The sequence below is a fragment of the Equus caballus genome, chromosome 2, assembly GCF_041296265.1.
Source record: "Equus caballus isolate H_3958 breed thoroughbred chromosome 2, TB-T2T, whole genome shotgun sequence".
Taxonomy (NCBI): domain Eukaryota; kingdom Metazoa; phylum Chordata; class Mammalia; order Perissodactyla; family Equidae; genus Equus; species Equus caballus.
The window spans coordinates 18,584,038-18,596,561 of NC_091685.1; the positions used below are offsets into that span (position 1 = coordinate 18,584,038).

General features: G+C 41.8%; 1 protein-coding gene across 47 annotated transcripts in view; it reads right to left on the reverse strand.

Annotated features, from left to right (window-relative positions):
- Positions 1-12,524, reverse strand: part of MACF1 (microtubule actin crosslinking factor 1) — a 323,887-nt gene that overhangs the window by 102,511 nt on the left and 208,852 nt on the right. For 45 of the 47 annotated variants that reach the window (XR_011436445.1, XR_011436446.1, XR_011436443.1 and 42 more), the window contains 9 exons: positions 11,797-12,030; positions 9,167-9,316; positions 8,032-8,265; positions 6,678-6,881; positions 3,647-4,165; positions 2,716-2,892; positions 2,336-2,459; positions 1,355-1,563; positions 663-980 (listed from right to left, as the gene is read on the reverse strand). Coding sequence is in view for 43 of the 47 variants with exons in the window: in XM_070260384.1 (XP_070116485.1) it covers positions 663-980; positions 1,355-1,563; positions 2,336-2,459; positions 2,716-2,892; positions 3,647-4,165; positions 6,678-6,881; positions 8,032-8,265; positions 9,167-9,316; positions 11,797-12,030 (2,169 nt within the window). In the remaining 4 variants the exon portion in view is untranslated. The remainder of the gene's footprint in view (positions 1-662; positions 981-1,354; positions 1,564-2,335; positions 2,460-2,715; positions 2,893-3,646; positions 4,166-6,677; positions 6,882-8,031; positions 8,266-9,166; positions 9,317-11,796; positions 12,031-12,524) is intronic. The other 2 variants (XM_070260398.1, XM_070260397.1) reach the window with 1 other exon arrangement.

Here is a 12,524-nt window from a genome sequence, read left to right on the forward strand (position 1 = left end):
ATGAAGTTTCCATCAACCTGAATCCCTGAGTGACCAGGATGAGCTGAGTACCCCTGCTGATGTTGGTTGAACATGTATATGAGTAAAAAATAAATCTAGGCTGTAGTTTTTAAAATATGGACACACAGTGTCCAGCAACAGATGAATGGATAAACAAGATGTGGTACATATATACAATGGAATACTACTCAGCTGCAAAACAGAACAAAATCATTCCATTTGCAATAACATGGATGGACCTTGAGAGAATTATGTTAAGTGAAATAAGACAGTGAGAGAAGGACAATCTGTGTATGACTCTACTCATATGAGGAATTTAAAATTATGGACTAAGAACAGTTTAGTGGATACCAGGGGAAAGGTGGGGTGGGGGGTGGGCACAAAGGGTGAAGTGGTGCACCTACAACATGACTGACAAACATTAATGTCAACTGAAATTTCACAAGATTGTAACCTATCAATAACTCAATAAAAAAAAAAGTAAAAAAAAAAAAAAAAGGACACACAGTATCTACTTTATAGGATGGCTGTGATAATTCTTTAAGATAATGCAGGTAAAGTTTCCAGTACACTGACTGACATATTATGTGCCCAGAAAATGTTGGTCCCCTCCTTGCCCTTCTTTTTGCTTTATTCTGCCAACTTGGCAGATAGATCCTCACCTGGATCTGCTGGAAGAAATGTGCAATATCCTGATCTGGCTGATTTCCAGAGGCCAGCATCCGACTTTTGTTTTCCATGAATTGCTGCAGCTTATCAGAGAGATGTTCAAACATCTCTGCCTGGGGCAGAAGCTTCTTTAGGGAGCTCTCCTTTTCTTGCTGCTGTAGACAGAGCTGTTCGAAGCGCTGGCTCACCTCCGCCAGTTTGCTCTGCAGCACTGCAGCTGTGGTGCTGTCTGCTGTCTCCATGAATCGGGTCACCATCTCCCGGGTGGCCTCCAAGCTGCTCTTTTGCCAAGCAATGTCCTGCTTCAATTTCTGTCATCAAGAACATGTCTGTCAGCTCCTGGCTCACTTATTTCAGGATATCTGAGCCACAAATGAATAAACTTCTAATAACTACGTGCTCACCTCCTCAAAGAGGGTTGGAGGATTGCAACTGAGCCTTCAGAATACCATACAAGTCATCCCCTAGTTCTCCACCCCATTCCACCAATGATTTTGCTATAACCACTATTCCTCAAGCTTAACAGTGGTTTGGAACTTGGGTAGAAATATCTTTACATGCATCTCTAAGTCTTATTAGAAGATTCATGGAAATGAATTCTTCTCCTGATACTTTTTCAAAATGATATAATTATGGAACATGGCAAATACACCCTCTATGCTAACTCTTGGGGCATAGGTCTCACCATGCTAGTCGTCAGGGCTTCTTGGATGACTCCTGAAGACAGTGACGGCACCTGCTCCTCTTCCAGGTTTCTTTCAACTTCCCTGATGGACTGCAACAAGTTATCCAGGCTTTCCTGGACACTCTGAGATTGGGCAATTGCCTTCTGCAGCAGAGCTGAGCGCTCAGCCAGGCTACCAGAGAGGCTTTGGAAATGGCTCAGTATGGAATCTGGAAAATCGAGGCCATGAGAAGAGAGTGGAAACAATTTTTATGCTGTGCTTTTAAAAAGAATGCATTTAAGTTGCACATGTTAATTATAATAATAACAGGCAACAAGACAAACAGAAGGAATAAGCTTAAAGTATATTAGTATTTGAGGCAAATTCAATAAGCATTATTTATTTAGCACCTTTAAGTGCCAGAAATTGTGCTCAATGCTCAGGACTAAAGATAATTAAAGTCTCTGCCTTCTACAAACTTAAGACTCTAAGGCACATAACTAACCATAAAAATAAAATCTCAGTGCTATATTGGTACTAGGAGTACTGTACTAGAGAAGCCTGAAGGAAGAATGATTATTTCTGATCTTTCATTGCTTTTGTGGGGTGGGGGTGGTGGTTTTGACTTTACAAAGGAAGTAACTTCTCAGCTACACCTTAAAGTACGAGCAAGATTTCATCATGGATGGTAAGCACTCAATACATGTTAGCAGCTAAGCAATAGGAAAAACTTTAGGGGTAAAGAAACATTGAGTTTACTTGAGAAAGGAAAGAAGTAGGGTGTGGCTAAAAGGCAGAGTGCCTGGGGAAAAGGGAACGCAGGCAGATTGTGAAAGCCTTCAATGGTGCAAGAATAAGTTCATTGGGGGTGAGCTATTCATGTTTATATCCTCAGTCCCCAGCTAGTGCTACAGATAGTTATACACATAATGTGATGTATTACAGAAGGAGGCACACGCTAGGAACTAAGGGAGCACTCTGGGTATATTGCTGTTTCATACCTATAGTTTCTTGAACATGCTTGTGGTCTGGGGCTGGCTCCCCTTCAATTTCCATGAGGTCACGAGCTACTTTTTGGAGCTTTTCTATAGGTACTTGGTGCTCAGCCAATTCCTCCTGCAACTGCTGCTTGTCCATGAAAAAGGACAAAAGAAAAACATCTGAGTAAGTAATCAAAGCTGGTTCTAGGAATCTAGAACTACTACGCAGCTTTATAGAATAAATCTGTTTATCCACAGCTATAGATATTAGAATAAAGTGTTTAGGAATCGGATCTTGTCCAAGGCATCCCAACCACTTGCCTTTAACCTACGTGAGTATTTGCTTTGCTTTAGGGTACTCTAAGCCATGCGTTACAACAATAGGCTGTGTCCTGGCTTACCTTTGTCGTTGCAAGCTGCTGTTGCAGGACCCCAGGGTCAGAGGCAACAGTATCTGAGAGGAGCTTCTCCACATTGGCCTCACAAGCCTGCATCCAAGTCTGCAAGCTGTTGGCACCACTCTGGAACTGCTGATACTGGCCTAGTAACATGTTCAGGTGAGAGCCCAATCGTGTACACTGTGCCAGAGAAAGAAGAAAGCAGGCTTAAGCAAGCTCAGGCCAAAGGCAGCAGCTTCCTAGGCATAGCCCAAAGAAAGGTCTGGCTTTGTTACAGGGAACTCACTGTAACTACAGGTAAGGGTGGTGCTGGGCCTCCATGGATAGATGGGTAGCAACCATCTTCTACAAGCAGGGTTCTTATTGTGTGATACATACTATCCATCCCAACTTTCATTACATACCCGGGAAGATTCAGTGAGTTGTATGACAACCCATCAAAGAAATATATGTCAGGTTGTAGGCAAAGGTAGGGATTGAGAGGTACAAAAATTCCTTTTGGGCGGTTACGGATGTTGGCAAAAAGCGCAAGACAGGTAAGAAGAACTGACTGGATTTTACACCTTGGGAGCTAAAAGGGACTCTTTGATAGGGAGCAAGCTAAGGATTTACCCTAGATGCTCTGTCCAGGAATCAAGTCTGGGTACTTGGTTTCCCCCGTGCTATGTCTCTTGGGAGCCCACGTCTGCTGGTCAGGATACAGGGAGGCGAGCACCTCCACTCCTTCACCACAGGAGTGAGACATACTCTTGATATTGCTCAGATCAAGCATTAGCCACCGGCCTACACATTTTGCATTTCTGAGGAGATCATAAAGACATTCTGTCTGTGGTCAATATACAAATCAGCTTGCTCACTGTGTCCTGAGGTTCGTATTCTAAGCCCCAGAAACCACCCACAGACGTGCAAGGGCTGCCAGGAAGCTCTCCCGCACCTTTGAATGGAGAGCAGTATATCTTTCTGTTGCATCCTTCAGCTTGTCCTTCACTAAGGTACCAGTTGCTGATAGTTCTCTGCCTTCCTCAAAGCTGTTTTCTGTGTCCAAGACTTTCTGTCCTGAGATAGTCACAAATCTCAAGTCTCCTTTGTGGGAAATTACATCCTCTGAAAAGCTCCCCTGGCGCTTTAGCAGGGAAGGAAGGGCTTCGGGGCTGCTGACTCCCTTGTGCATGTTCTCCAGCTCTTTTTCAGACCGTTCCAGCCAGTTTTCAAACTCTCCATGATCCTGCAGGAACTTCTGCAGCTCATCCCGTAGTGTCTGCACCCGCTTCAGCTTTGCCTCTGCCTGGGCCAGGGAAGCTGCATACTGTTCTTTTAGCTCTCCTAGCTTCTCTTGCAGCACCTGCTGATCCTCAGGTTTGAGATTGTGGCCTTGCTGGTCCAGAAAGGCCTGAGCTGACTGAGTGGCCAGGATGAAATTCTGCTGCTGAGACAGCAATTCTTGGTGACGTGCCTGGCAAAGAAATCCCCCCAAACAAAGGATAATCAGTAGGGACACCAGAGTAATTTAGTTATGTCTACACAGAGAGAGATCTCAAGAGGCTACTTTTCCAGCTGCTCAGAAATCACCAATCTCTCTCTCTAAGCATTATACCATATGCCAATCCCAGCTGCACTGACACATATAGAATCTTACAGTTTTCAAAGAGATTTTACACGTATTATCTCATCTGATTTGTGGCACAATCTGCAATGTAGGCAGACAATAACATCCATACTAAAGATGGGACAAATGAATACCAAAGAGAAGTTATATGTCTTGACTAAGGTCATGCAGACAGTTAAGGAATGAACTGTACCTAGAACCTGACTCTCTTCACTAAACCACCCTAAGCCTAAGAGAAGGTAAAAATGGCCAACTAATAACTACGCACATTAATGGAAGGGGAGAGTAAGCTGGCTAAGCCATACATGTGACAATATAAAAATTGCAAATATTTAGCTGTGAAATATGTCATTCACATATCCATGAATACTGTCCCTACTAGGAAAGATCAAGGAAAATTAATTTGTTAAATAAACAATTTGTATATTAGTGTGAGTAAGCTGTATTTCCAAATAGTATAGGTAATTTTTACTTTTTATTTGTACGTGCTATGTCTATGTGCTTACATGTGGACCTTTTTTCTATTCCAATGGAATATAAGTTTTTTTAAGGACAGAAGTTGTTGTTTTGTTTTTAAAAATGTTCTTCCTGAGTCTAATAGAAGATAGTGAGAGTTCAGTCAGAGTTCTTGACTATCTATACTGTTTATGCAACTACCTAAAGAAGGACAACAGCCTATTTTTCTCCAGAATATTGTCCAGTTTCAACAGCAACCTGATAGCTTCAGGTGCCAATGGCATCTCAGGAAAGCTGGGGTGACAAACATATCCTGCTCAAATAGATAGTAGGGGGCAGTACTATGGCTTGTCTGTACACCAGCCAGATGTCCCCATTCTTGCCCACCCATGAGGAAGGCAGTTTCCTTCCTAGAATGGAGATGTTCCCTGGTCAGCTGACAGCTACCAGCAAGAAGTATCAGGAAGCTCCCTGTGACAGCAGAACAATCTCTGTTCTCTGCCATGGCTTTGGGGGGATACACCACAATAGCATGCAAGAGGCAGAAATCCTATTAATATAAAATAAGTCAATGGACCACATAGTGCATTCAACAGAAGCATTCCAGCTAGACCAAGTTTTCTTTGCTATAAAGGTATCAATACTAAAATACGTGACCCATGTGTTTTCTAAGTTCCTCAAATATATAATCATCTTTCAAACATGTAATATAATGTGCCTGCACATGCCAGTTAATGTACTAGGACATGGTTTATCTGGTTTGTCTCTAATGTCTGTCATATAGCAGGTGCTCAATATCTGCTGAATGAATGAATAAACGAATAGAGATAAATAGTAAGAAATGGTTTCTTGAGGCAATAAGGAACCATTAAAAGGGCTAAGTAGGGATATAGCATTTTAGAAAAATCACTTAGTAGTGTGGAAAACGGATTGGAGGGTAAAAGCGAAAAGGCAAGGAGACCAGTAAAAGCTATCATAATAACAGAAGTGAAAGCTGATAGTAGTCTAAACTATAATACTATCTCCATGGAGATAAAGAAGTGTGGATGACATTGCAAGACATAAGATGCATGGGGGGGCCGGTTCTGTGGCCGAGTGGTTAAGTTCATGCGCTCCGCTGCGGCGGCCCAGGGTTTGGATCCTGGGCACAGACATGGCACCACTCGTCAGGCCACGTTGAGGCGGAATCCCACATCCCACAACTAGAAGGACCTGCAACTAAGATATACAACTGTGTACAGGGTGGGGTTTGGGGAGATAAAGCAGAAAAAGAAAAAAAAAAAAAAGAAAAAGAAGAAGCATGGGATTTAATAATTGATTCTATATGGGAGAGGGAGGGATGGAAAGGAATCTAGGATGGTGTCTAGTTCAGGTAATTAAGTGGGAAGATAGGAAGGAGAATATGTTTGACTGGGAGAGGGTATTATAGGAAATATGAATTCCATTTTTCAGGTTGAGGTGGGCTTATAGTTCCAAGTTGCAAACAGGTAGATGGATTTATATACTGGCTTGAAGCTTAGGATAGGCATTTGGGCTGGAGACAAATATATGCACGGAATTCACTAATACAAATGATAACTGAAGTGTTGTGAATAGATTAGATTACCCAAGGAAAGCATGTTCTGAAAGATGAGAAGAGGCCTAGGCTACAACCCGGAAGCACATCAGTATTTCAAAAACTGGCCAGAGGAAAGGAAGCAGGATTATCCAGCAGAGTAGTGCTACGGAAATTAAGGGAGAAAGTACTCCCAGGGGAGTAGCCAACAATGTCAAAGCTGCTGAGATATCAAAGAAGATACGAACTGAGAAGTGCTCACTGCATTTAGGGCAAAGGAGGTTATGGTGACTTGCCCAGGGCAGAAGAGATTCCCCCAGCGGAGTGAGGACAAGCTAACATCCTCACCTTCATCTTCTCACATTGCTTGTCCAGTTTCTCTGGGGCTTGGTTCATCCCTATGTGGCCATCAGTGGTATCCAAGGCTCTTTTCTCCAGGCTAGCTCCTGAGGGCCGCTCCATCTGTCCACCAGATGATCCCACTGAAGTCACCCATTCCAAGAGAGCATCTATCTTACTCCTGTTCTCGGCCAGTTCCTTTGCTGCTTTACTCTGAAACCCACAGAGGGAGTTGAGTGAGAAAGTCTTAGACACTCAGCTCTACAACCACAGGTTAAGTAAAAGCGGGAGATTTTTATGCTAACCAAAAAGAGAAGCTCTAAGATTGAGTATAAACAGTCTTTGCACTCACAAAAAAGAAGCAGCATCTTCTAAATCTGTTGAAAAGTAATTATTTAAAACACTCTAGATTCCGTCTACATCTCACCGCTTTAAAAAAAAAAGAATAGGGAGGCAAATCCCAGGATTTAAAAGGGCTTTATTAAGAGATGATTTAATCCTGCCACCCTTGCCAGGCTTCTCAGAATCCTTTCTAGGCGTGCAGAAGTGATGTACTGGCTTGGTAGAGTAAGAGACAGCACAGTCACACTCGATTACCTGGCTGATCTTCCCTAAGGGAAATGCAGACTTCGTCCATCCTTTTCTCTGCCAAACAAAGCATTGAGTTGCCTCCCAAATTCTATTTTTCTGACTCTTTAAGTATTTAAATTAATGAAACAGATTATGCCAAGTGATACATTCATGTATTTCAGGATTCATCTTCAGGTAACTTTTTCTCTTTTCCACTTTCTCCATCTTCCTCATTCCCATCAGAGTCCATAGCCAGAAAAAGGATTCTAATTCAATATGCCAGTACTGAGTGGGGTGCAGACAACCATTTGAGGCTTTATCTTTTCTGGTTTACCCCAGTGCCAAGATTCCTACTGAAATGACAGTGGCAGCTTGGGGATATCTTGTAGCCCACTAAGACTCCCCAGATATTTTCCCCTAATACTCTTGGATCACCAGTCCAGATTCATGTTAGAAATACACCACCTTGCTTTTTCCTCCCCGGGGTACTATCTTCCTCACTAAGTTCTTTCTAACGTTTTTCAATTAGTCAGAGTACTGAGTACACATATAGCAAGACTTTTTCTTTTTCTTTTTTTGGTCATATGAACTGTCTACCAAGTATTCCTGACTTAAAGTCTTTCTGGATATTTCTTGCAAAAATAGATATTGACTCACAGACAAGCTCCTGAAGTAGCTCTTTTTCATGATTTTATGCCCTTTGTAAGGAAGTTCCCCCTCATTACCTTTTGTTTGTGTGGGTACCAAAATTTTCGTTTTTGAAATATACCAAGTATCAAAGCACTCTGGTTACCTTCTCAGTCTCCTGCTGTAAGGCTGAGGTCACTACTTCCTCCAGCTCCTTCTGGGCCACCCGCATCTGTTCCTGGAGAGCCTCATATTGCTGCTTGGCCTGATGAAGCTTTTCCCGAAGAGCTGTCAACTCATGGGGGCTTAGCTTGGTCTGGTTCTCTTCCAGGAACCCTTCAACGTCTTTGACAATACTGGCAAATGAGGTGGCATGATTCTGAATGTCGTCCTGTAAATCCTTAACACATGAAAACAGGATGGCAGAGCCTTCAACTTTAGAACTTCTAAGACCTCTAACAAACAGTAAGAAGATGCAATGGCTAGGATGACACATCTGCAACAGAAGTATGTCCCTCACTATAATTTGCTTAAGGTTTAGGCCCAAATCAACGCAAATAACAAATTTTAAAATATTTTTAATTAAGAAATTTTCTAATATTTAATTTTCTAAACACATATTTAGTGATGACAAAAGAAGAGACTGCCCATAAACATGCTGAACAGCAGAGATTTTTATTTTGCAATGAGTTATCCTCAAAGAGATCATTTTTCTCTAAAGAAGAGTTGATAAGATTCTAGCTGAGCCGAGGCCTGGTTGATCCTTTATGCTCTCTTGGTTATCACTCCTTCTCTTTAATGTAGCCTACAAGGCCCAGCATGAGGTGCGTCCCCTACTCTCGAGCTTCGTCATTCACTAGTCTTCCTTTTGTTCTTTGCAGTCCACCTGAACTAGCTTTGTTTTAGCTCTTGACCATGTTGTGCTCGATCCCATTCCTACCTCAAGATGATGCATAGGCCTCTACCTGGTGTATTCTTTTCCTCCTCCTACCCCTTCATGCATTAACTCCTACCTACCCTTCATTTCTCAATTTAAGTGATACTTCTTCAAGGTAATCTTTTCTAACATCCTAGACTAGATTAGGTCTCTGCTATATGCTCTTATGTAAATTTTCCTTTACAGATATAACATTTAATAATTATATGTTCATTTTTTGATTATTTGTGTAATATCTATCTGTAAGCTTTATGAAAACAGGGATGATGTCTGTTTATCGTTATGTTGCTAGCACTAAGCACTGTGCCTGGCACATGGCCACCCTTTATAAATACTTGTTAAAGGGATAAAAAAAGGGACTGACCTTCAAGTCACTTTGGTTCTTCTGCAAAGCAGAGAGATCCTGCTGGGTGGCTCTACTTTGGTGGCCCACCAATGCTCTTTCTGCCTGTCCTAGCCAGCTGCAAAGATCCTCTAATTTCTGGTGACAGGTATTTTGTTGTTTCTGCAGGGTCTAATTAAAATGAAAAGGGGCCAAGAGACAATAAATAATTCTCATTTTACAAATACAAGATAACTCCCTGAAATGTAAAACAGGAAGATTATATCTCAAGGATGGAAAAGTTGGTGGGAGACTGGAACAGGAAAAAGCACAGAAATCATATTCAGAAAACTCCCCTCATTTGGACAGTCTATTGATCTGCATCTATGGTCTAGATTATAATCAGGGGTAATTTCAGGAAAGAATGCTCCCAGGTTTTGGTTTGGGGGCTCCTTTGCCAGACTGCTATCATTATCCTTCGAAATGGAGAACAGAGAGCCTAGATCCTTGAAATCCATAGATGATAATAAATTAGTAGTTCTGATCAGTTCTTCTACCAGAACCAGGGGAACGCCACATATTAAGTCAAAATATGGAAAATTAGAAAGATTGGACTAAGAGGAAAAATCAAGAAACTGGATAATTCATATGCTAATTGAACTTCTTAATAATTGAAGTGGCTTTATAAATCAAATGTCTCACAAATGCAGACACCCCATTAAATGGAATGATTACATGCCAGGCAGGAGAGGCTTGACTATTTTGAGAAGAAATTGCCAAGAATAGCAACTGGCTCAGTCCTTCAGGTGTCTACTAGGACATCAAAGAGAAACACCAGGCCCAAGGGGAGGGAGGGAATATGCATCTGTGCCTGATCCTTTCTCCAGATCTCATCTCAGTTGCATGACACTGAAGCACCTGATTGAGCAATTGAGCATGATGTGTTCTCCTGACCATCCTTCTAAAACCATTTTCACCAGTTTCTCCCTTCTGATAGCATTTTAGTCACCTGCACTTACAAACAGGTGCCCAAACTGGCCCCCTCTCCCCCTCTTTATGACAAACAGAAGGGCTCTGGAAGAGAACTCCTAAGAGCTCTTCAGCTGTAAAACGGGATCTTCATGGGTTAGGATGGGTGCAGACTGAATCTGAAAAAAGCAAAGCAAACAAGTTAACACACAGACATACACGTGCGTTCAGGGCAAATATAGAGAGAAGCAGAGCATTTCTGACAATAATGAGGTTAATAAACATTGTGGAATTAATTACACGTTCAGAGAGAATGATCACATGCAGTGCTACCACCTGCTGCAGCTCAGGGACCTACCCTGGATCTGGGCCATGTCATAGGGTGGCTCAGGTCAGCGCTATTTCATTAATTATCTCCAGGTTACACTACACTATACAAATTCCCAAGTGAGGACATTATAAATTTTCACATTTAGAAGGTAACTAAAGTGTTTCATTAGTATTTTATTTCAATTTCAATACAGTGGAAACAGCTAAGTAGTAATAGGGGACATATGGAATTGACTAATCTAATTTCCTTTAAGCCTGACCCAAAAGCTCAATTCTACTTTGCACAATATTTAATAAAGGAGACTCTGAGACAGATATGCTGATGATAATGACAATTCTAATATCATCTTGCTTAATTCCAACTTATTATTCAAACAGCAGAAATGGCATAAGCATCATTCTTGGTATTCTAAGGATACAATGTTACCACTGATGCAATTATGTTGAGTTTTGCAAGAAGAGGGCTGTGATGGAAGGTGGTAGGACTGCTTGGTTTTTTTTCAAAATCTGTCACCCCTGCTTCTGCACACTATTTTCCATCATTGAATAAGCACTGGGCACTACAGTGTAAAGAAAGGTGCTAGGAAACAATAATTTAAAAGGTGCTAAAAAATTAATATGATTCTCATAAAAATTTCCTTGTAGAGCTGTTTGAAGGTTGTCAAGGAATCTTCTTGTTAATCATTTGAAAAGTCCCAGAATAAAACTGGTATCAGAACTATTCTTCTCAAAAGTTCAGAGTACCTAGGGCTGGCCCCGTGGCCGAGTGGTTAAGTTTGCGCGCTCCACTGCAGGCGGCCCAGTGTTTCGTCGGTTCGAATCCTGGGCGCGGACATGGCACTGCTCGTCAGACCACGCTGAGGCAGCGTCCCACATGCCACAACTAGAGGAACCCACAACGAAGAATACACAACTATGTACCGGGGGGCTTTGGGGAAAAAAAAAAGGAAAAAATAAAATCTTTAAAAAAAAAAAAAAAAAAAAAAGTTCAGAGTACCTAAATATTTCTAACAGTCCTCAAAAGAATGCTGACGGAGAAAGTAGGAGAAAAAAGGGCCAGGGATGTGATTTGAAAGTCAGAGATGGTGAGACAGTGAGGGTAGAGTCTCACTAAAAAGAAAGTACTCATACATGCATACACACCTAAACACACATATTCTCTCTCACACACACATAAAATCAAAAACATGGCAAGAAAATCAGGCAGAACAGCTGCCTCCTGGACCAGAACCAAACGGGTCTGAATGACATGAAATTTCCAAAGTGGCAACAGCAGCTTCCTGGAGTCATGAATAGATGGAGTTTGGCCAGAAAACCCAAAGACAGAGGACATCTCAAAGACAAACTGCGCCCAGCTGCTGGTTCAGTCTGACCTTGACCCGGGCTGCCTGCTCCACTTGTTGAAGACGGCCCTGCAAGGCATCCATTTGAGCCGCGGTCTGCTCCACAAGGCCCTGGAAGGCCCTCTGCAGTTCATTCAGAAGCCTCAGCATCTGCCGGTTCTGCTGAGGGGACAAGTCCTGGGCATGCTCAGAGATAAAGAACTGAATATCAAAGCCAAGAGCATCCAGCTGAGATTTCCTTTCAGCCATGGGCTGTTTCAAATCCTAAGGTAAGTCGGGAAAGGAAAAAAAAAGAAACTTCTAAATCTCTATCGAAGCAAAAGTTATTGGTTCTAATCAAAGAATCAACATAATCAAAGAGAGGTTAATTTTGTGTCAATTTTTATATTAGACACTGATAATTTCTAGGGCCATACTAGCACTGGAAGTCTCTCTCACTTCTGCTCTCTCCAAACTCCTCATAAATTAGAATTAGGTTTCCTTTACTAGGCCTTGATTTCCAAATGCAGCAAGCACTATCTATGTTAGCAGAATTACACTGCTGCTAATCTCACATATTTGTTAAAAAAAATTTTTTTTTAAGTTTTGGAAAGTTTAACATGAATTTCTGGTCTGAGATATATCTAATTGCATTTTCTTTTTCTTTTACTTTTTTTTTGTGAGGAAGATTTGTCCTGAGCTAACATCTGTGCCAATCTTCCTCTATTTTATGTGGGATGCCACCACAGAGTGGCTTAACGAGCAGCGCTAGGTTCACA